Source organism: Anser anser (genome assembly GCF_964211835.1).
Source record: "Anser anser genome assembly, chromosome: Z".
Classification (NCBI taxonomy): Eukaryota; Metazoa; Chordata; class Aves; order Anseriformes; family Anatidae; genus Anser; species Anser anser.
In genome coordinates, this window is record NC_139723.1 from 87,047,911 (window position 1) to 87,071,785 (window position 23,875).

Genomic DNA, 23,875 nt, shown 5'->3' on the forward strand with positions numbered 1-23,875 from the left:
GCACCGGGGCAAGAAGACGACCCCCCGCTCTCCTCCCCCCGGGCACCGGGAGAGCGGGGCTGAGCCCTCGGCCCGGGGGGAGGCCCCGGCGGCGCCGCCTCCGCCCCGGCTCCAGCCCCGCGGCCGCCCGCAGAGGGAGGCGCTCGGCGCCCGGCCCCCCCGCCGCCGGCAGCAGGAAGCAGCGCAGGCGGCGCGGCGCTCCCCGGAGCAGGTCGGTGCCGGTGGGAGCGGGCTGGGGGGCGGCCGGGCGGCACCGGGACCCCCCCCTCCACCTTCCCTCCCTCCGCTCTCGGCCCCCGGCCCCGCGGCGGGGCGCTGCGATGGAGCCCGGGCGGCCGCGGGCACGGCCTAGCGCTGCTCGCCGGGCTGCGGGGCTGCACCTCCGGCCCCCGCCGCCGGACGGAGGGGTGGGGAAGGGGAAGAAGGGGAAGAAGGGGGAGGGGAGGTGGGCTCGGGCCCGATCCCGGTCCCTGCCGGGGGGGCTGAGGGAGCCGGCAGCCCCCCCCCCCCCCCCCCAGGCCCCGTGAGGCGCAGAGGTGCTCCCACCCGCCTGCACCCGGGGCTTTCTCCCCTCGCTTTGCGCTTCTCGGGGCGCCCGAAGCGGCTTCGTCGCGCCCAAAAGGTGGTTACCCCGAAATGGCTCCCGCGGGGCCGCCGGCACCCGCGCCTCCGCGGCAGGGGTGAGCCGAGAACGGGAGACGAAGCGTAGAAGAAGATGGGCGCAGACACAGAAGGGATACGCTTGTCGTTTGGAAACCGGCCCCGCTCACGGGCACCGTGACACGGGGGGTCTGGGGTCCCATCGCACCCCACGGGGGTCACCCGCGGGTTTGGGACCCCAGCTCCCTGCGGGAGCACCAGGCCCGCGGAGCAGCAGGGAAACAGCTCGCCGCCTCCGAACTCGGGCGAAACGCTCCTTAAAGTAAGCCGAAGCTGCGGGCTGCGGGTGGAGGAAAGCGCTGGAGGCGAAAGGGATCGCGCGCTTGCAGGCGTATGGGGGAAAAAGGCCAAGCGCTGGAGTCGTGCTAATTCACTCCGGTGAAAGAGAGCGTGCCGCCGCGTCCCGTCCCTTACTCAGGCTCGACTCGAAGGAGGAGCAGCTTCCCCGCGCCGAGGGACTCTTCCCAACAAAGCTGGTGGGTTCGTCGGCGGCGGGTGAAGCTCCCCAGGTGGGGCATGACGAGGGGACGCGCGGGGAGGCACCGCTGGCAGGTCGGCACGCGGCGTTGCTGGAAGGCTCCGCCGAGCCGTGGTGTCAGGGAAGTTTGAACAGCTGCAGAGGGAGGCGACGGCTCTCACGGCGCGGGGCTCGGCGTTGCCCTGGGAGGAGCAGCGCTGCGTGGCAGCCCCTGCGGGAAGGCTCCCTTAACCCGCTCCCGTAGCGTGTGCCTAGGAGTTGCTGCGGCAGAAACTGGCGTAACGGCAACTTGAAAAATATGCTTCCCTTAGGAAGGTGGCACAAAACGCAGCTGCGTGCTGCTTACCCAGATATCTGCGAGTCCAGCCTGCCGAAAGTCCAAATTCGCGCTCGAGAAAGCTGCGCAGCTTCTTTTTCTGCAGGATGCTATTTTTTTCCCTCCCTGTTCACGCATCGCAGCCTCAGACCTCCAAGCTGATTTTCCTGCGAGTGAAGGCATTCCTGTCGTCTCGGAGCGGCTGCGGAGGAGGCTCTACGTATACGTTGTGCTGCTTCTTCCCGTGAAGGCTTCAGGTTTGCTCTCTTTCACCAAGGAACCAAGGATTACTGCAGCAGAAAGTCCGCGTTTTGCATTTTGTGTGTTGAGGCACGGCCCGGCGAAGCAATGTCTGTTGCGTGGTAGAGTGGGGCAGGATTTGATTTGATTCGGGTGATGCTGGGGTGAGGCCAGGCCGGGCAGTCTGTCCCTCCCCGCCATCCCCAGGTCGGGCTGGTGGCCTCGGTGGCATTAGGTTGATGTGACGGCGGAGATCCGAGCGTGACCCGGTGTGGGCATCCCGGCCTGCCGTGCTGTGATATTCCACCTCTGTTCTCGGCAGTGCAGCCGTACAAAATGACCAGGCAGCGCGGAAATAGTTTCAGTGATCTAAAACGCAGTGGGCTTATCAGGCACTGAGTAACTCTCTGGAGTGGCTGATGGAGCGCGGACGATGTAATTGTCAAATATCGTAGCGGAAAAGATGCTTGGGGATCTATGCATCCTTTTAACTCTTTAAAACCTGCGAGTTCCAGTAGATGAGGGTGATAAAACTCACTGCTAACCTTGCTTGTGGCAGCTTATTGCCCTCTGCGGCTTCGAGGGGTTCAAAACTTGTGGGACGAGCGTTTGTGCCTGAGCAGCGCCGTAGCCTTGGAGTCCCGAAGCTTGCGTGCAATAATCAGATTGCTTCAGTGCTCCCATAAGATCGTCTGCCGCAGAAAGAGGAAATGATCTGCTCTTTCCAAAGCGGTGCTTTAAATGTACGATAGCCATTAGCGCGTTAGAACTGATGACTTTCTGTCTCAAGAAACCTCCCTTACAGTTCTCTCGGTCCTTAAAGAGCCGCGATAAATGGGATGGGATTATTCGACAAGCCAAGCCGTTTTGATCACCGTCGTGCGTTTTTATTTAACCGGAATTGTACAGGGCACGGAAATCCGCCTTAACGTGCCGAGGGAGGCGTCGGCTGCTCTTGTGGCTTACCATGATTGCCCGGCTTGTTTAAATGAGCTCTCAGAGCGTCAGGAGCTTTCCGAGCCTGTCCTCAGCTGTATGGGATGAAACCCATTAATTTTCAGGTATGCCCAAAGTCCCCTCTACCCATCTGACAGCAGAAGGAAAGCTGCTGTGAGGGTTGCGAAAGAGTGGTATAATTTCAAATTTCCACAAGTCGTTTCTGACCAGCTTTGGTTTACAAGGGGCCGGGTGTAAGATGGCAAAATGGGTTCGGGACTTTAGGAGAGCAGTCAGTCCCCGCTCCTGTGCCGGGCAGGGTTGGCTGAATATCTCAGTCATGGTTTTGTAACCTCCTGCGGACCTCCAGGGACGGGGATCCATCTCTAGAGGATGAAAAATTAGAAGCTTTTTGTTTAAAAAAGAAATTATTAAAAGTAGAAGAAGGAGGATAAAAAGTAGAAGCTTTTAATTTTCCTCTGTTTCAGAAGCTTCTGTAAAGAGGATGGCCTCCCAGCTCTGACCCGTTCCCACATTTATATGCCTGTTTTTTCATCATCATCATTTTTTTTTTCCTTTGCTGTGCATACAGCTCGTTATCTGCAGGCAGCACAAAGCAGAAATTCTCCAAGGCTTAGTCTCGATTCGGACTTTTTGTTAAATTCTCCGCCATGAAGATGCTCCAAAAGGCAGGTTTGGGTTTGATTTGGGGATCAGTTATGGGGTTAAAGATGTAATCAACCAGTTGGGTGTCTTCACCAGCTTGTCGGGGTTCCTGAATTTAAACAGAGAGCTGGCAAAAAGCAGCCTAAGAGTCGTGCGTGTGGTTGCGAGGGCTGGCTTTTGTCAAAGGAGCTTTGCAAAAGATTTGTGATGAGTTTTGGATCCGCAACAACCAGAAGTTGATAAGGTCAGGGACAGATGAAGCATGGATAACGATATCGTGTTCCCGCAGTTAAAAGGGAAGTCTAACCCACTTGGTGCCTTTCCGATAACCGTATTAGCTCCTAAATTTTCATAGAATTTATTTTTTTTTTTCATGACAGATAAGGAACGTAATGAGTGGTAGGTCGCGCTTGCCTTCAGAGGAGCAGGAGAGGCTGAGGGGGTTTGAACGGCAAGGCAGCAAAGAGCTACTCGGACTCGCCCTTTGGCTTTATGGCAAGTTGGGTGGTGCTGGTAGGGCGCGAGGTGACCCGGTGCTTGTGACAGCACCCCCCTTACCCTCCTCCTCCTGCATTTAATAGGAGCTGTGCCCAGTGCACGTCCACTCCTTGTACATTCAGGCGTGAAACACCGGGCTGAGGCCGGCCAAGAGCCTCCACGTCCCAAATCCTGAACCTGTCTGCGCTCAAATGCTGTGGTGCTCCCTCCGGTCCTTTGGGGTTTTCTGCTTTAAGGAAGGAAAGGATGGGAGATCTCTCCTCTCACGCCACTGCTCCATTTCTTCTGTATTGTTGCTCCCGTGTGGGAATGAGCGTGTGAGCCCGGTTTTGAGGAGAGGAGCCAGCTTTCGTTTCAGCTCAGCGTAGCTCCAGCGAGTTGTTCTATTTTTTTTTTTTTTTTTTTTTTTAGGGAAAAAACAAAAAGCGTTTGGCTCATTGTGTGCCATTTCCTTGGCAGCTGTGAGGCTCAGCTTTTTTGGCGGGTGACTGCTGACAAAGCATGGCGTGATGCTGGGGTAACTGGCTGGAGCTTTATCTCGCCATCGCCGTGTCCCATCTGTCTGCTCGGGAAGGCTTTGTGAGGCTACTGTCCGCTAACGCGCTCTTAAATTTCATTTAAATCTTCTGTCTGCGTCCCACCTCGTCCTGCAGACTTCCCTTGAGGTGCTTTCTGCTAGGGAAGAGGTGTCTGATGTGCCTGCTGATGAGTCGGATGTTAAGGATGTGATCGGTGAGGGGTTGTCTCTTGGGATACGCTGTCCCACCAGGCTGTGGGTATTTGGGGTGGGACTAGGATTTAGCTCTTCATAAAGTGCGCAGAGGCCTCAGGGATTGAAAACAAGACAAAAAGAAGCCGGAAAACCAGGGGGCGGCTTCTCTCTTCAAGGTATGGTTAAAAACTGCTCTCACCTGGGGTAAAACCAGTCTGGCACCTGGAAGGTCTCGTCGTCCTGGTTGAGCATTTGCGTGGCCTGGCTGCTGAGGCTGGGGGCTCAGGGCAGATTCTGTAGTTGGTTTGTTTTGCCTTGTCTTCTTTCAGTAGCTCAGTTTTCCCTCGGATATTCTGATCCAACAGCCCGGATGGTTTCGTTAGGAGGTCACGCAGAGCTAGAGACGACGCGGTTCCATCCCTCTGTACGTACCGGCTCCGATTTGCAGCAGGAACCTACTGCCGTGAGTGGTTTTTGTCGTCGAGAAGCGAATGGAAGAGGGCGCCTAGCAGGCAGCCCGTCCTCCCCCGGGGCGGCTTTGCCCATCGGCACCTTCCACACGTTGGTAGCGGGGACATCTCCGCTCGCGCCTGCGTGGGTGACGAGTGTCCTGGTCACCTGCGTCCCGCCGCTGACCGTCACCGGTTCTTTTTGTCCTCAAGCTTTGGGTTTTTTCAATGTAAAAACAGATGAATCGCGGTGGTGCCGACGCGTTTTGCCGCGGAGGGAAGGAGTCTCTGCTGACCAGCTGCTGGTACAATATGTGCGCTGCCATTTTACATCCCGCGCTCTCTAGAGCTAACGCTGTTTATCCAACATTTGTGTGTGTTGGCCTTTTAACTAATAATGCGTCGGGGAAGAAAATCTTGTTTTCTGGAACTGACTTCTCTCTCGTTGCGGGCATAGCTTTTCCTTAATGATATTCCCAGTAGCTGCTTACGTAAGTATAAAGATGTCCTCTTTTAAACAACCGTCTCCATTAATTAGAAAATGCATTATCAGAAAATTCAGCGTGTCGTCTGTTTGTTTAGGGCATCCTTTCAACATCTAAATTCCAAACTGGACGGGTTTTTAAAAGTTTTAAGATTTTTTTCATAAAATAACCCCTTCCACTTCCGAGAGGGCGAAAATATGACTTAACGGGCTCTATTTTTAGGTTAGGTTCATCAGAGTTTTAGCCTGCTTGATTTGTTTTTACTACACGTCTAAACGTCTTGAGAGTTAAAAGAGTTTCTGAGTTGAAACCATTTTTCTGCAGTTTGTGCCCAGCCAAAATTAATGTGTTTTTTTTTTTTTTTCAAAACCGGGTTAGATTTCAATTCGGAACCGTACTTGTAGTTTTTCAGGAGCAGTGCCAATGGAAGAAGAGAGGATGCGGCGTGCAGTCAGCCCCGAGCAGCCGTGCCATCTCTGGCCTGTTAGGAAAGTGCAAGAAGAGAACTGGGAAATCCACATAGGAAAGGGTGAGGCTGTCAGGAAGCAAAACAGGACACGCTTCGCGGCTTCGGCTGATACCAGGCTGAAATGTGCTGATACCGGCAGATGTGCTTCGAACTCCTTGTGTCCCCGCTGTAGGAGATGCCGGAGGGTCATGCTGCTGTGCTCGAGATACTCCTCCAAGCGTGCAGGGAGAGCCAAAGCGTGCTTCTTACGAATTCCCCATCGGGTGCAGAGCAGCAGTGTGGTGTCCGAGGAGTAGATTTGCCTCTCCCGTAGGCTACAACTAAAACATCTGAAGGTTAGGCTGGTTTATTTGAAGCCTTGTCTCTCTATTGAGAAAACGCTCTCTGGAGCATCTGCTGACAAGTGCCAGATTTTAAACGATCTCTTACCCTGTAGTTAGAGAACATTAAATAGGGATGGGAGAAAATAATCAATCAAGAAACAGGATGCTGCTTCTGGTCTAGATGGGAATCTTGTCTGCCAAGAAAGCAGGGAAGTGTCGTTAAAATCAGGCGCTGTCTCGACGCACAGCCCGGGAGAACAGCAGCGAAATGACACATTTATCATCCTCTGGCTATCGGCCACGTTGCCGGGAAGGCTGGGGAGGAACGGCTGGGAGCTGTGTTTGGGTTCCGGACGATAACACGCCACCAGAGCGAGAGCAGGGCTTGGAACTGGAAGGTGAGGTGGGTGAGTCGAGTGGCAAGCTGCCTTTCGTCTGCCATAGCTTCTCTTACAAATTCAGACCCGTGCGATGCTTTCGGGATGGTGAGGACTTGAAGGGTAAGATGCCAGGATCCGGTGGTGGTGGTGGTTTGGGCTGTTTTGTGTTTGTTTGTTGGGATACCATTATGGAAAACCATGAATTAAGTTGTGTTGTCTTTACATGAGACTTGTACATTACAGCCCATGGGTATTTCTTTTCAGGAGCTCCATCTATTGAGCCATTTATAATTACAGTTGGATTAGAATGAAGAAAAGTATATTACGCTTTTCTTAAAAAAGGCCTTGCTGATTTCTTAGTGGAAAATTTTGATGTGTTTTTGAGACTTGCGCAAAAACGCTTGAAGTAAAGGCTTTTTTTTGTTATGAACCTCAGATATTATAGTTTGATTCTTATACCTCAGTTGTAGGTATTATCTAAGGTAACATTTGCCATGGAGCAAATCGAAACATTCAGAATTTTTAAACCCAATTAAATCACAGACACGGTGAAGAGCAAGCTTAGATGTTTTACTTAATAGTAATTGCTAGTAAGCAGTAATAGTTTTAGCATTTTCATTCGAAACGAAGTGAAGATCTTCATGGTAAAATTTCCCGCGGAACGAGAGCGTGGTTTGCTGCACGGCAGCATTTTGCGAGCATTAAGTCAGTGATGGAAATGGGATGGAAGAGGATGGGTCTGGCCCGTGAGCTCCCCGCCGGCAGCGTTTCGCGCAGCGTGCTCAGCCGGTCTCCATCAAAGAGCTCGCCAAGCTAGGAAGGGTTTCTTAGTGGCTTCAGGTTCCAAGCCAAGGGAATAAATAGGCTTCGTCCTACGTGTTATGAACTTACTTTCCTAAGGAGTCAGGAGAATGAAGAGGGTGAAGCGAGGAAGAGGGTGAGGCTGCCAGGATGCCCTGGGTCTGGCCGCGGAGAGGACCGTTCGTATTAACAGGCAGGCGTCGGTGGGGGGGGAATCATCTTCCTTTTTTCTGATTTTTTGAATGAATTACCCAAAGAAGAGTTACTGCGTTGACCAGAAACAGTTTGATTTTGATCATCCTTGAACATCTGGGCAGAAAGTAGTCTCACCCTGCTGGTAAACCTGAGGTACCGTGGGAAAGGTGAAAGGTACTGAATTAATTTTGGTGACGGTGCTGCGGTGGCGCTCTGACCTCTGAAGAGCGCAGGACGGAGGCAGAGTAAGGCAGAGCAAAGCATGCAGGTGAGAGCCTTTTCCTCCAATTTCTTTAAACCCTTGTCATCTGCAGGTGGATTTGGATCACAAGCTTGTCCTGCCTCTCTGGGTGGCTCTGGATCTGTCAGAGGTAGGCGGCTCATACAATGAAACGGCTTGGTACGCAGCCAGCTTGCTTTTATCCTTAAAGCTCTTGAAATACAGGGTAGTCAAAACGGGCTGGGATCTCTATTTCAGGCGAAGCAGGCCAGTGCTTGCTAACTGAAGTGCTCAAGAACGTAGGTTTTATCCTGATGGAAATTAAGGGCTTGCACCGAACGAAGGAGGAGGTTTTATGAATGGAGCGTGACCCCGGGTCTCCCGCTCTGGTAGCGCAGCGATTAATCTCAGCGTAAAGATGCGAACGGAACGGATGTGTTCATCTGGGCTCGGGATTAACAAAACGTTGGAAAAAGCGAGGGACTTAAATCACATTGAGAACAAGCGAAGAGGATGTAAACCAGCTGGTGTTTCGCGTAATTCCAGTTTTCTCCTCATCAAGGCGTTTCAAGCAGGTGAATAAATATTTTATAGGCCTATTTCTTGCGTATGTCGTCCCCTTTCCTTCCTCTGCAGGGCAAAACTTGGCAAAGCCAATACAGTAATGGGATTTTCCCTCCCATATATACCATGTCGCTTGACTCAGCAGGTTGGGAAAACTCAGGACGTGCTGTGTGGGGCCGTGAAAATCTCAGGGGAATCGTTTCGGTGGCATACATTTAGCTCCAGGAGCTCTGCCTGGGCTGGGAGGCAGCCTGGCAAAGAGGAGGGAGATTTCCCCCTTGCTGGGAATTTGTCTTACCCTGTGATTTCCTGATGTATTTGTTTCACAAGTACCTAATAGGGCAGGCTTTGCTGGTCTCGTTTGCAGAAAATAGCCTAAACCCGGAGCTGTTTGTGGTTTCCTCAGGACATCGCCTAACCCGAAACGCTTCCTCCTGGCCTGCAGGAAATAAATCAAGCTGCAGGCAAAAAAGCAACTTCACTGTGGCAGAGCCGAGCCCACGCTGCGGGTTTGCCATCTGGTTTTCGTTCGTCTTCACTCCAATTAGCATCGGGCAGCATTTGATTAGGGGGCGGGTTTTGTTGCGTGCGTCGCGGAGCGAGGCAGATGTGCGTGCCTCTGGTCGCGCTAGTGAATAAACTGTGCGGGAGAGCCCTGCCTTTATTAACGGTGACCCCGGGATGATTGCCTACTCTGCTTCTTAATTAGTTCTTTGAGGGAAAAACACGTCTCTGTCGAGATAAAAATACGTAGCCCTGATAACTTCATGCAGTGCTGTTAGTAGCCTGAGCCCCGCAAGTCTCGTCATCCAAGGCAAGTCTTTGCAAGCCTTCTTTCGTCAGGCTGTGTGACACTGACCCCCGCCTACAGAGGAGCAGCAGCAGAACCTTTTCTAACCGATGAAAAGCTGCTCCTAAAGCCGGTGGATGGTTCCTGGGACGAAGCCCACCGGGAGGAGTCAGCCGAAGGAACAGCCTCAGAAGGCCGTGCAGCTCCAGAGGACGTAATTTTCGACCGTGCACACAGGCCAGCGGCATTTCAGTGGCCAGAACTCTAAATGAGGCAAAAACAAAGAGAAAAGGGGAGGGGTCATTCTCTTTTTAAAACATTTTGTTTCTTCTTTTTACGTAGGTTCCTAAAAATTAGCACTATGACTGATGGAGACTATGATTATCTGATCAAACTCCTGGCCCTTGGAGACTCTGGGGTTGGAAAAACAACGTTCCTCTACAGATACACCGATAACAAATTTAATCCCAAATTCATCACGACAGTAGGGATAGATTTTCGGGAAAAACGAGTGGTAAGTTGTCTCGTACGAATGATAGCAGCTTCCTTTTATCTTTATTCGTTACTGCTGAGAACAAATTTGACGTCGATGCGTGCTGCTTCTCTTGCTGTGGGATATGGCATGTTGATAATGCTTTTCCTGGTCTAGCTCTTGGCTTAAGCAAATCACAATTAGGAACTGGATAAAGGAGAAAAATGCCATTATCTTTATCCCAATGCGGGACTGGTAAGTGGTTTATTGCATATTTCCAAGAACAGGTTTCCATAGTGCTCGTGAATGAGGTGTGCTTGCTTATGACTAGAAATAACTCCGGCCCCAAAACATAAAAATGTAAATAGAAAAGATGGAAACTTTCAGAAACGCAGAAGTTTCAGCTCGCTTCCAGATCAGACGGTAAACTAGCAAAAGAGCCTGCTGCTTCCCTGCTTCCCCATCAGCAGCAGGGCTGACAAATGAGTGCAAGCAGTCTGTTATCAGCAGCCCTTGTAGGATTGATGTAGTTCCTAATGCAAGGCGTGCAAGCCTGCTCCGCAGTGCATTTATTTCTTTATCCTAAATAGAAGATGAGAGTCTTCTGTAGCGTCAGTCAGACTCTTTTCAGGAATATGAGAGCATGCTTGCTCTGTTTTAATTTCACATGACTAATGTATCTGCTCGTACATCCTGATACCAGATACAAGCTAAATATAGGGGACAAATTCAACTTCCTAATAGGAATCGTTCCGGCTTGCTTGAACAGTGAAACCATGATAAATACAAGATATTAGACCCTGGAGGATGATTTTAGTTCTTTATTTGATAAAAAAAGATGTAAATACTTGCCCAGTTCACATATGGAGACCTCTTTAAATTTGCATTTTTTAAAATTTAAATACTTGAAGGATTTTGCACGAAAAGTCCTTGGAAGCCTTGACAATGCAGAGATGCTCAAGGGGCAGGAGAACCGCTGCTTGTGGAGAGTTTTTCAGTCTGGAGAGGGGCAGACCCTTTTTCCTGAGAAGTCAAGTTCTGACAAAACTTCCCACTACTTACTTTCAACAAAGCCATGTTTCTCAGCCCCATCAGGTCGATGTAAGAGTTAAAAAGCATTTAAAATATTTTTCTTAAAAGCTTTCCCAGTTTTGAAGTAGTTGAACGAGAATGAATGCGTTGGCAATATAAAGTTGTTCACGTGTTGCCATTTCACGTGTTTTCCGGTCCCTATTACTGTGCAAAAAGGTGAGCTTCATTCCCCCAGACACCCAAAACCTCCCTAACAACTTTTTTTTTTATGGCTGAGAGCATTTGTGGCTGTGGTGTTGAGTTCGGTGGTGCCATTGTGGAGGGTACTTGCCAGCCCCACTGAAGAGATGGCCCTGTATGGGTTTTAGGGGTAAATCATACATTTCTTGGTCCCCTGCCCCATATGGGTTTTAGGGGTGAATCACACTTTTCTTGGTCCCCTGCTTGAGCCATAGCAGCACACGGGTTTATAGTGTGGTCAGGACACACTAGGTGCGTTTAGGTCCGTGGGGAACCAGGCAATTAGCAGGTAACTCTTGTAAATCAGCAGTACTGGAGAATTAATCATTAGGCCTGAGGTAGAATAAAAGAATCAGGGCTCTGGATTATGTCTTAAATTACTCCTAATCAGCACTCCAGCAGCTCGGACCGGTTAAGCACGATGCACAGGTCGGAGGGGAACCCGGTGCCTCCACCGCACCGCTGGATTCCCCTGATAGAACGAGAGGAAAACATTAAAAGCAGTTTTATTGCAAGGAAATGTCTGAACACGCAGATTGCTGGTGTGCTCTTTCCCTGCCTGGTCAGACGCTCGTTAGCGTGTTTTGAACACGGGTGCTGGCTTCCTTCCAGGGGGCTGAACTTTTCTGCGAAAGGTTGCAGACAGATTTCTTCTGTAATTTTCCACTGCCGTACATTTTGGGGCGAGATGGGTTTTATAAGGACGGAAGAAACTACGCCTCACGCGCAGTTACGAGCTTTAAAACATCTGGAAGGTCCGTCTGAATAACACGTCCTTTTAAGAAGGAGATCCAAAAGGTTCAATGTGTGTGTGTTCTTGTGGTGCGTAAAAGTCATATTAAAAAATGACCCCGTGAAATTCCCTGTTTATAATGCTGGGTATTGCAGGAACATGCTTCAGTGAGCCTATTTAATTCGCAAAGCGTGGTGTGTGGTTGATCCTGCTGGTTCTTCTCAGATTCTCAGATCTGGCACCTGCCACAAAGGAAAGAAAAGCATGTTCTGGTTAGAAGCTACGTGTTGAAATTACAGCCGTTTAAATAAATCCATGGAATCACAGAATAACCTAAGTTGTAGTGGGCCTCCCGAGGTCATTTAGTCCAACCCCCAATTAATATTAACTGGGTTGCGCAGGAAAGCTGAATGCTGTATTTTACAGCCCAGAGAGAGCAGGCGAAGAAGCATTCCTCTTCCTCGAATAAGGTCAGTGGAGCATCTGGATAAAGACATGCCCAAAAAGTCCGTATCTTCTTGCTGTAAATGCAGGGGCAACGTTTCCCTGCTTTTAAAATTGCTAAGAGTCTGCTGAGCAAGTTCAGAGAACAAAAATGGCTCGTATTTGTTTTTTTTCCTTCTGTCTTTTACTGTAACGGTTAGTGTACACATTGTTTTTGTTCAATAAGGAATTGAGCCCCAGAAAAAGGTCACGGTGCTTTCTTTTAAGCGCCACAAGGTTACGGGTGCAGTTGGTAAGGAAGTCACTGATGTCTAACAGGACTTAACGAATCAAAAATAGTTCTAGTAATAGTGGCTAACGCTGTCAGCCAGCTGCAAATCTTGCAAGGACAGCAACGAAGCAGAGCGCAGAAAGCTTGCTCAGCACAGAGCTATACCAGGTTTTACAGAACTGGTGTCTAATTTGAAGTACTAAATGTGACCAAATAACCTTCCAAACGAAGGTTTCGTGTGATTCATGTGTTTACTGATTGCACTCTCTCGTTAGGTATACAATAGCAGAGGACCAAATGGATCTGCAGGAAAAGCCTTCAAGGTGCATCTCCAGCTTTGGGACACCGCTGGACAGGAAAGGTAAGGGTTCAGCTCGTTAGAAATGAAGTCTGAGTTTTTCCACATTTGTGGGTAAACCATTAGCCCATACATGTGAAGAATCTCAAAAATCCTCTTAATTTGGGACAAGAAAAGTATTTTCCAGAAATAAAGCTTTTTCTGACGCTTTATTTAGCACTTCTGAGGCCACATCTGGAGTACTGTTCCCATTTTTGGGCCCCCCAGGATGAGGTACTTTATACTGATAACTGAAGTCCAGTGGAGTGCCCTTAAAACAGGTCAGGAGGCGGAGGCACATGAGGCAGACCAGATTCTTTTCAGCTTCGCGGCTGGAGGACCAGAGGCGCCAGCTCAAGCTGCAGCAAAGCAAAAGCCTAGTAGGTAGAAGGAAAAAAAAGCACTAACAGCACGAGCGGTTAAGCACCGGAGCAGGTTGCTCACAGAGGCTGTGCAGTCTGCATTCGTGCGGGTGTTCACAGCTCCGATGGACGAGGTCCAGAACAGCGTGACACCTTCCTTAAGTCCTCTCCAGTTTAAGTGCCCCTGACTTGCTCAGGCTTTCTGTTAGGAGCACGTTCTCTTCTGTATTGCCCTGGACTGATGTCCCTTTCATCACCAGGATGCAACGGGGTGGAGAGTTCTGGTTCAAGTCTTACCAACGCTGACTGCTTGCATGGTTTTGGTCGCGCTTGCCCTCTTTGCAGCAGCACACTGTGGTTGATGGATGCGAAATTCGTGAGTGGCCCAAATCTTCCTTTGCAGAAGAGTTCCTTAACCAGTTATTCCCCGTCTTCTGTTTGCAGGGATGTTTGCTATTCCCAGAGACCTTTTCCACTTGGCACTATTGAACTTGGTCCTGTTGTTTTTCTTTGAGAGGGAGAAGTGTGCGTGCCGCTTTCTTAAGCTTCCCCGGCTGGGTTTTGTGTGTGAGGTTGCCCTCAGCATGATTGCTGATACCATCTGTTGACAAGGGAAGAAATTGCACGTCACACCTCTAACAGCAGCTGAGGAGCAGTGGACGAAAGCGTCCGCCTACTGCAGAGGAAGCAGAGTAGTGATGAGGCAGATTTCGGGTTTCTAAATAAGCAGTGCCAACACCGTGTGGGAGGGGTTATTGCCATGTGAAAAGCAGAAGCAAGCTGAAATTTTGTTTGCATCTCTCGTGCTTACCCTCAAACACCATCTACGTAGTAAAAGTTAAACATTTCGAGGCTATTTCCTTTTGCTGAGAAGAAATACAAAGAGTGTGTCAGGGTATCTGATGTATTTATGTGGAGAGCTTTTGTTTTAATCTGTATATACGTGTGTCATGAAATACCCGTTTCTGTTTCTGCCACCGTTAGTTTCTGCAGGATTATATAGTGCTGTTTTGGGATGGGGTCGATCCCCGCCATATACAAAACACCAGAGTGCCGTTGCGTGGTTTGCCAGCACTCTGAAACATGTAATATCGTTTGGATTGTCTTCACGTTTCTGATTTGAACAGAGTTGTGACCTTCTGGTGACAAACGGCTGCAGTTTCATGGTTTGTACTTTTCGTCCAGCTCCATGGCTTTGCAGGAAGCCTGTAGGGGAGTGTAAATGCACAGAGCGCACGTGTGGCTAGAGCTCTGCAAAACCAGGTTGCCTTTCCTTATTGCTGAGCTTACCAGTAGAAAATTGCATCGAACAATCGAAAGCGTGTAAACAGCCAACTACTCTTATTTTCTTTAATAGTTACTGTACTAGGCAGTGCACATCCATCAGCTAAGTGCATGTAATCTCACCAGAAGCATCCGTGTCCCTGTGATCTGTGATGCACTAAATGCTTCTGTCTCAGCTTATTTACGTTAGCCAGCTCTTCTCTCTCTCTGTCTCCGTCCCAGGTTAAATCAGACAGAATTTGAGCTGATGCATTAGTCACCGACAATGTTTATTTCTCACGTATAAGCTTCCTCTGGCCAGTTACTAACACACTGATTAATATGTGTTGACTGATGTGATGTATCATAGCTAAAATGAAAATCACATTTTATTTTTTTTTTTTACTTCCAAGGGAATGTACATCCTTTAAATCATGCAGACTTTTCTGACTGGGATTTTTTTAATAGTTTTTCACAAGTGATTTGGAAAACCTTTCTTTTACTTCATCTCTTTCTCCTTACTCAGTTCCGTTTTGCCAAAGAAATGTGCTTACCTCGAATCTTAGAGCTCACTTTGTAATAGAGCTATGCTCTTTTTTTTTTTCCTCCTCCAGGTTTCGAAGCCTCACCACAGCATTTTTCAGAGATGCTATGGGCTTTTTACTGATGTTTGATCTCACCAGTCAACAGAGCTTCTTAAATGTCAGAAATTGGATGAGTAAGTAGAACTACAGAGTTTGCATTTATTGGTTGACTTGAAGCTTTCCTGCATGTATTTTGTGCTTCTAGGCTTTGTGTGTATCAGTGTTGGTGAACTGGAAAATCCTCAAAGGTATTTATGTCTAAAGCGGCCATATGTGAGGTACTCACAGCCTGCGTGCTCTAAAGCACCTCTGCTCCGGATCAAGGTTTGAGGTGCACATGAGATGAGTTGTCATCCTTGCATGCGCCATTACAACTGAAGGGCTGCCAGAGGTAGGAGGACGTGGATTGTGGTCCTGTGGAGTGTGGCACCCTGTTGTGACTTACTTTGGGCTACGCTGACTTGCCTCGAGCAGGATACGCCCTTTGGTTTGGGGCGAAAGTTTCATCAGATTTGAAAGATGCACGCTTTTCTTCTATTTTTTTTTTTTTTGCATGGTAGACTTCTGAACACATACTTGATAATCTTGTTTGGATTTGGTACAATCCAAACAAATCTGTCGCCTCTTGAAAATTTCTGGTATTTGACACTTCTTTGGCCAGTCTCCTTATTTGAGATGATACAAAGGAGCTTGGGAAATGCTGTTTAGTTTAATGGTGTGATTTGTATTAGCAAAACAGAATGAGATTCCTTCCTGCTTTTGAGGTTTTGGTTAAAATCAGTCTTTGAAGTTCTTGTTTGGAAGCAGATAGTATTTGCCTTACTAACTGAACAGCTGAATGTATTCTGACCCTTAGCAAGGCAAATGGAATTACAGCTGGCACCTGTAGGGAGTTTTTATTGGGACAACCACCTGACTAAAAGTGAAAGAAAGGTTAAATTCTTAAAGTTTGTTTTTAATTGAGGGTATTTAGAGTTCTGGAAGGACGGAGGTTGCTGCTTTTCCAGCTGGTAGCTTTTCAGCCAGTGAGCTGAAGTGGGGATGATGCAAGAATCCAGGCAGATTTGTGAAAACAGCTCCATCAGATTTTATATACTAGCTGAATTTCTTCAGAGATTCCTCCCACTAAAAGGTTGGTGTCATCGCAATCTTCCACTGCTTACCAAGTTGAGTCCCTACTTTCTTCCGTGTTGCAGGCCTTTTGGATTGTTTTGTCAGCAGTCTGAGTCTCTAAGGCACTTCCAGCATTCTCTTAACTCTCCTGTTTATTTTTCCTTCTAGGTCAGCTGCAAGCCAATGCATATTGTGAGAATCCAGATATCGTGTTAATTGGTAATAAAGCTGATTTATCCGACCAAAGGGAGGTAAACGAAAGGCAAGCAAAAGATCTGGCAGACAAATACGGGTAAGCACATTATGGCAGAAGCAAAATTTAATGTTACGGTTGTTGGAAGTATAGCTGATGCCTGGCTGGAGACTCTTGCAAGAAAGAGGTACTCTAAGGTATGTAGTCAGTGCAGTATCACACGCCTTCTGTAGTGATCCTAGCTTGTCACGCTTTCAGATCAACCTGTTTGAGTAGGAAATAGCACGAAACACAAAAAACCATAAAACATCTAGATCATGATGATGTGATACAGGCGTCGTCTTTACAGGAAAAATGAGTGTTACTTTAAAATAGTGGACATAAATGTGTCTGTTGCCTGCGTGGGCTTTTCAAATCGTGTTTTGGCAGAGGTTCTGTGTAGGAAGCAGCGTTCCGGGAGAGAGGGGAGGTGCCGGAGCTGGGTAGGTGCTCACGTATGAAAAAGGAGCACAGGTTTGGTGTGTTTTCGGAACAGGCAAATGCCTGCATTTGCAGTAGATTACAACCCGAGGTGTGAGTCAGAGACTTGCAGGAACTGTGGCACGCAGGCTGGTGTAGGAGGTACGTCTTCGCTCAGACACGTGGCTGGGTGCTGGCTGAGCCCGCGCTGGTGCCTGGCTGCGTTTCAGCTCTGCGCTGGAGCCAGCGCTCAGTGGGTTTAACGCTTGCTGAAGTTGGAAGGCGTAAAGACCGGGACAAAAGTGGCAGTAATGGGGCACCTCTGCGGTACTGTGCCAGTTCTGGGTTGGAAGGAAATTGGTAGGAATGGAAAGCTTACGTGAAAGGATTCGGCATCCAGAGAGCATATGAGAAAGGTGTAGAAACTGTGCTCACCTCGGCATTAAAATAAGAAGGCCTCCGTTTTAAATGTGTTAAAGAAACTTGCCTATAGAAATTGTTCTCAAAAGGAGCAAAAATTAAGGACATTTTTGATGTTTTCTTCAATACCTGGGGGAAAAAAAATAATCTCCACCTTAAATATGGGAAAAATCTCTCCCTGTTCTAAGTTGGGAAACAGTTTTTGCCTTATCCATCCGCTGTGGGTCAGGAATTTCTGAACAACTGAAAGACATACTGTAATTTTTTCTAAATATTTTGATAAGTATGCCTGTTAGAGAAACCACACAGCCTGCAGTGACACGCTATGTCGTACGGTCCCTGAAACTTTCTGTGTTGCAGACCACGGTTTCTCTTTAAAGCAGACGCTCTGGTTACCTGAAGGACTTTCAGGCGAGGTTTGTGTTGACGTTCTTACTATTTGAAGTCAAAATGTCAGGACAGATTTATTTATTTTTTTTAATTAATGATTCTGCTTTGTGTGCATATCGTGACACCACCATGTGCTAGGAACAGGAGTTCGGGTTCTGGCGAGCAGGGAAATAGAGTCCAACAACCCCAGAAACCTCTCACACTGTTTTCATTAACGCTAAACCCACCACCGATAGCTGGGCCAGGAGTCTTACCAAGAGTTCAGTCTCCGTTGCCTTAAAAGCCTCTCCAGTAAACCTTTTCCTTTTCGCCCTAGCATCCCCTACTTTGAAACAAGTGCTGCTACCGGCCAGAACGTGGAGAAGGCCGTGGACACGCTGCTGGACTTGATAATGAAACGCATGGAGCAGTGCGTGGACAAGACGCAAGTCTCTGACACAGCCAACGGAGGAAGCTCGGGGAAGCTGGATTCGGCAAAGCCGGAGGAGAAGAAGTGTGCCTGCTAAACCTCGCCTCTAAACTGTGAGGACCGGCGAAAATATCGCATCAGAACATGGCTGACCTACCACCCAATTCAAACCTGCTCCGTCGAGCCGTGCACAGAAGCAAAGTTCCATCGTGTTAGTGGGATCGTGCATTTTTTTTCCTCCAAAGAACTGGTTTCAAAACCTAAAACCTGTATTGCGGTGAGGCTCTTGTGCTGAAATAATTATTCCTGATACGGTGTCATCGTCCTGAATAATTCTCCCACCTGCTCTTCCCCGCTCTCCCGTTCCCTCGGCCCTCATCTTTAGTTGTTTTGTGATCGGGATGCTGAACAGAGGAAAGTAGCTCTATTCAAAATATATATAAGAAAAAAAAAGGGGGGGGGAAGAATATATTGTCTACATCAGCTGGATATTGAAATTTAAATGGCGGTGGGTGGTTTTCTAGGTCTGTGCCATTTTTCCACGGAATCTTTTTTCTTTACGGTTCTTAATCTGCATCAGGGCCCGCGTGTTTTCGAAGGCAGAGATACGAAAGGTTGTGCGTGGCCTCTTCGGAAAAACTTTCTCGCTTGCACGGAGTGCGGTGCTGTGAAGCTGTCCCGACTGAGTCACTGAGAAGCTGCTTGGGGGTGGCGTGCGTGTCCGTGTGCGTGCGTTTTGGGCTTGGGGGCAGGAAGAAGGGCATTTAATTAAAAAATAAAAAAAAAATTATCAGGGAATTGTGCAGCATTGCTGATGTTGCCAACAATCCAAGCAGGGATTGGAGCGTTACAGGAAAAAAATGTTGTATTGAGAGGGATTCTGGCACTGCAGGGACAGTTTATACAGATGGGAATGTAATGCATGGGAACAGATATCAACTATATTTTATGAAGCACCTTTTGAATCTTGCCATTAGCAAAAAATAATTGTCTCCCCCTTTTGAGGAAACTGTCCCGTTTCTTTCTTTTTCTTTTTTCTTTTTTTGGGGGGGGATGGGGTGTATTAACTACATATCCCAGGTAGGATATGGGAACTTGTGAATGTATTGCACTGCCTAAAAGGGAACTGCAAATCGTGCCACGCTGAGAGGTCCTCGAGGTTATCGCGCAGGTTTGGTCAGGTCCTCTGTACACGCAGGCTTTCAGCAGGAGACGACAGGACAATTGTCTCTTAAATTCTGTACAGAATATGTGACCGGCTCCGGATAAAGACGTGTTGCACGGCTTGCCAGGTATTTTGGGACAGAAGTTATTCTGCTGGTGTGCTGCAGCAGCGGGGTGGATTGCAAAGGATTTCTTCTAGGGGTGAAAACCACTTCTAGTGAAATAGCAAGCTGCTTATCACGAGCACAGATAAATACAGGAAAAAGTAAAGAAAAAATACTATATTTATAAGCGAAGAGATCATTTTCTAAACCAGGTTACAGCATAGAGTTTATCCCGTCCTTTTTTATAGAATAACAGTTTGGGTTTTATACAGCTGGTAGTTAAAGGTCTATTTGTGGTTATTGCGCTTTAAGCTACTTAAAAATCATTCAGGGGAGGAAGGGGCAGATCTCTTTACAAGTCAGGCTTGGTTGGTTGGGTTGGCAGAACCGCAGCCGTTCATTTATGTAAATGTTTTCAGCTTTGGTCGAGTCACAATTGCAAACTTTGTGAATAGCAAGCTCATAAAGTGTTTCAGCGCTTCCCAGAAACGGAGGATTTACCAGATTCACTGCTGAAAAAAATGAAAAAAATGACAGATTCTTCCACCCAGCTCATAAAATGTTTAGTGGATGATTTGGCGTGTCAGCGGGGGCAGACGGTACATCCACAGGAGCAGATCCTTTGGGTGAGTAACCAAATCGCTGCAATTACCAGACCACGAATCCCACTTGGAGACTGTAAAGATTATTGAAGTGACAGGCTGTGCCTAAAGTGTGGTGAATATACACGTGCATATATGGTGAATAATATACAGCCAGGTGTATGAAGCACTCCTGTGCTTGACTGAGTTAACTTACGGCCAGCTGTTGCACTATTTATTACTCAAGGGATCCATATAGGAATGAAAGGGAAATGACTCTAGCAAAAGTTTTGTTCCTTGCTAATACAGGAAGCTAATTATTATTATTATGTGTTTTTTAAAAAAACGAAGCAGATGAAACCATTATTCCAAAAGGATTTGTTTGCAGGAAAAGGGAGAGAAATGGAAGCGTGTTTCTTACCTGCTGCCGGTAGGTTTTGTGTGGTAGCTCTCAGGTATTAAAGTAAGGAAGTAATAAGTGATTCTAAATGCCTGCCAACAGCTTTGTTGTTTATTAGGTTAACCCTCCTTGAAAAAAAACAGGTAACAGACTTGCTAAAAACCCTGTCTTGTCCCCTCTCCATCTACATTTGACTCTTGCTCCCTTTTTTTATCCCCTGCTAAGCAGCTGCAGCCCTGCACGGGTGCCTCAGAGCCACTCCTTGGCTCGGGAGCAGCTCAGACTGAGAGCGAGAGCAGCGTTAAAGTTCCCAGGTTGTATGTGTGTAACGTCCTGGAAACAATGGGAACCGCAGCAAAGAAAGGCCACACCTGAGTCATCCGCGTGATGGATGGTGCTGTCCCGCAGGAAGCCTGTTGTGGCGGGATTAAAGCCCAGCACGCTGGCACAGCGCTTTATTTGCTGGTTCTGACCCTTCTGATTGCACTCTGCACTCCTGAACGTATCCCTCCCAGGTGCCAAACCCTGCTGTTTTCCCCCTTTTTGCGCTCCCGTGGGGGGAAGTGTTTCACTCTACCGTGTTCTGCCCTAAAAGTGGCTCTGGGACAGTGGCCTTGGAAATGAATATGCTTTCATTTAATCTCTCTGGTTGGATATGGCCTTACCCCACCCCAGCAGATCTTGAATTCGAAGCCTGCTGTTGCAGAACTTCCTTATAGGTCTTTGAATTGGAAGCAGTTGCTTTTGAGGCCAAGTACAGCTTGTTTGTGAGCCTGCTAGGCATCCCATGCGAGGGGTGGAGAGGGAGAGGAGGTCCAGCGATGCTTTGTCCGGTTTGATGCTAGGAATTAAGCGCAAGTATTCCGACCCTGTTGGCCTGCGTCTGAATTTCAGTCTAGACATAGTGCTTTTTTTCAAGGTGTCTTTTTGTGTCCCTGTAGAAGCATCTTCTTGCAGCTTTTCAGCAGCCGTCCAGTAAGTGCTCTCGCTGCAGGCTTTATTGTGCTCTGTGTAGTAATTTCCCGACTCAGTAGCGCTGTGCGTCGACAGAGGTGACGGCAAGGCCAGTCCTTTACAGGTCCAACCTGCAGGATCTCACAGACACTAGAATTTTGTTTCCTTGTCTCTCTGTAGAGTTGTTTTCCTTGTCTCTGGCAGTTGTCTCAGGCGCTGGTGTTTACAGGACGGCTCAAGTTAGCAGACTTTGTTGAATCTGGTCTGGTGGAAGGGGTCGGGTAGCTGGGGCTGGCTGGGAAGCGCAGGGCAGCACAGGTATGAATGTTGTGGTTTTTTTTTTTTGTATTGTTGTTTAATAGTGTCTAGTGATTTAAAAAAAGAAAATTAATCAACTGAAGAATGGTAGGAGGGTACTACTGACTGTGCTTCAGTGCAGTTTTTAAGACACTTGAGCATACGCTCTCCAGAAGGCCTTACAAGTTGGATCTGTTGCCTGTGGTAGGGTTCGATGCTGCGGGGGGGGTCCAGGCACTGCTTAAAGGCAGGCTACAGGGTATGGCAAATCACACGGCTTAGGCTTTGCAATCATTTAAGCTTCAGTTTCCATTTTACGGAATATTTTTATCTGGGACACTTTTTAACGTGTTTCTTTTCTCGGTCTGATGTGCCGCGTCCCCACGAAGCAGGCTGGCACAGCTAGCAGGATGACCTGCGGGTACCAGTGCCCCCAGCTGATGGGGTTTCCCAGCTCCACATTTCCCTGTCCAGCTGGGGCCACTGCCCCTTGTCACCCCCAGCAGGCTCCGTGCCTGCTAAAGGTGGTGGGAAACCAGCACGAGGGGCTTAAATAACTCATCTTCTCTATTGCCTTCGCTTTCAGCAGCTTTCTTGGGACATTTGCAAGAGGAAAGGCAGTTAAAATAAAAAATGTTGGGTGCCTGAAAGATGCTTTTTTTAAAAGCAGAAGGGATGGATGGGGAATTTGCTGCTGCTCCTGCAGCTGCGCATGGCCTCAGGAGGGTGTGATGGAGCTGAGAGCAGTGGCTGTGGTTGCTGGCTTGGTAATTTTATAAAAACCCATTGCCTTAAACTGTTTTCTGAAGGCTAAGCATTCCTTCTTCTGACTGTGTAAAGGGTTGTCACACCTCCATTTACATTTTAGAGGATTGGATCCTGTAAGAAACCTTATTAAAAGTTGTACAAGATGTGATTTTGATACCTGCTCCATAGCAACTCCTTGGGGCTATTTCAAGGTAAGAGGTTTTTATCTCCTAGATCTACTTCAGCTCCTGGATGTAACTAGCTTTTTTTTCAGCCTAAACGTAAAACAAAATGAAAAAAAAATTGAGCTGTTATTTTAAAATTTGTATTCCCGTCACTATAACCCTAGAAACGTAGGTGGTGTAAAAAATAACCTCCAGTGACTGCTATTTTTACGTGTGCGAATGCTGTAGGCGTTTCAGACCATGCTCTGATATTGCACAAAGAAAAGGAAAAGGGAAAAAAAAAATCAATGTCTTGTAACTGACATGAAAACGTTAAAATGAGTTGGTTTTTTTTTAACCTGACTGCTGTGAGACCTGGCTTGAGACATCTTTAAAGAGAGAGCCAAATTTTCACAGCTTCTTTTCTGTCTTTTATAATTCTTTTACTTTAAAACAAATCAATCCCTGCCCCTCTTCCCCCGAAAGAAAACCAGAAGTGCACCCCCCCACATAGGATGAGTTTTGTTCTTTTTTTCCCCAAGAGGATGCTATCTGGCTTAGAATTATGCTCTTAGGTGCTGGGCAGATCTGTTTGTAACTTATTATTATTTCTATCTAACCTCGTTAAAGGCAACAGAGGAAGTGATTCTTTGCTTTGTGCTTTTACAGTTACCTAGTGAAAACTTTAGAAAATAAACCCTAAAGTCGTCAGTCCTCATTGTGCAATAGGGCTTTGATGGACAAACTGTGTATTATAAAAAAAGCCTCTTGTCTCTTACCAACTTACTCACGGATGTCGAATTGCTCTTCGGTTTCGTTGCGGTATCTTTCATCTTCCAGGCAAAAACACTAAGGAGCCTCTGTCAGTTCCTTTCCGAGTGGTTTCTTCTGTTGTGCTAGGGTAAGCATGGTTTACGTTCGTCTGCGGCAGATCTAGTGACATGAGCGTGGCTGACACTAGATCTCGAACGCAGAGAGTATTTTCATTATAGCTGCCCCCTCGCTGGGGCCATGGCGCTTGCTTTAACAATGTTACTGTCACTTTTTTTGTGCCAAAGCACCTGTGGCTTCAAACCATGCTGTCAGATGATCCCCCCCCTCCCCCTGTGTGGGTCTGTGTAACACAGCTGAGGAATGTATTCCTGTGATCCGGTTTCTGCACTGTTATTTTCAGAATAAAAGTACGTTTTTAAGCGGCTGGCTCAGCTGTTTGGGGGGAAAGCGGTTATTTTTTTTTTCCTGACCTGCAGTTGAGCTCAGTTTCTCCCCGAGGACCTGAACACCAGCTCACCACCTTCCCACGAGAGAGGTGCAACGTACCACGGGCACTGCGCGAAGCTCTGCAAAGCCAGCACTGGTGTGAGGATAACCCCAGCGGGCACCGCCGCTCGCCTGCGCCTGGAGTCCCTGCAGCACCAGGCCTTTACGTGCACCTTAGCAGAGGTAATCCCCAAGCGACGCTACGTTTGAGCAGCGCTTCTGAAGCAAGACAAGAAAAGGAACAGACAAACTGGGTATATTCAAGTCTTATTTAAGGATCAATACTATTTTTTTTTCCAA

General features: G+C 47.9%; 1 protein-coding gene across 3 annotated transcripts; it reads left to right on the plus strand.

Moving 5' to 3' along the window:
- Positions 1 to 80: 80 nt before the first annotated feature.
- On the plus strand, positions 81 to 23,507 carry LOC310889864 (ras-related protein Rab-27B). Of its 3 annotated transcripts, none has more exons than XM_083818051.1 (6): positions 81 to 211; positions 9,525 to 9,696; positions 12,650 to 12,735; positions 14,951 to 15,054; positions 16,202 to 16,325; positions 17,812 to 23,507. In XM_083818051.1, the coding sequence occupies exons 2-6, from the start codon at positions 9,544 to 9,546 to the stop codon at positions 17,999 to 18,001; spliced, it is 657 nt and encodes a 218-aa protein (XP_083674177.1). In that variant the 5' UTR covers positions 81 to 211; positions 9,525 to 9,543; the 3' UTR covers positions 18,002 to 23,507. The 3 variants fall into 3 exon arrangements, with proteins under 3 accessions (XP_083674177.1, XP_083674179.1, XP_083674178.1); XM_083818053.1 differs by lacking the exon at positions 81 to 211 and adding an exon at positions 8,269 to 8,403; XM_083818052.1 differs by lacking the exon at positions 81 to 211 and adding an exon at positions 8,443 to 9,419.
- Positions 23,508 to 23,875: the final 368 nt, after the last annotated feature.

Bases quoted from the DNA above. Each gene is read 5' to 3' on its own strand.
- LOC310889864 (XM_083818051.1), top strand. From the start codon at position 9,544: ATGACTGATGGAGACTATGATTATCTGATCAAACTCCTGGCCCTTGGA. The intron at 12,736-14,950 runs GTAAGGGTTCAG...TTCCTCCTCCAG, and splicing joins GACACCGCTGGACAGGAAAG to GTTTCGAAGCCTCACCACAG. The intron at 16,326-17,811 runs GTAAGCACATTA...TTTTCGCCCTAG, and splicing joins GATCTGGCAGACAAATACGG to CATCCCCTACTTTGAAACAA.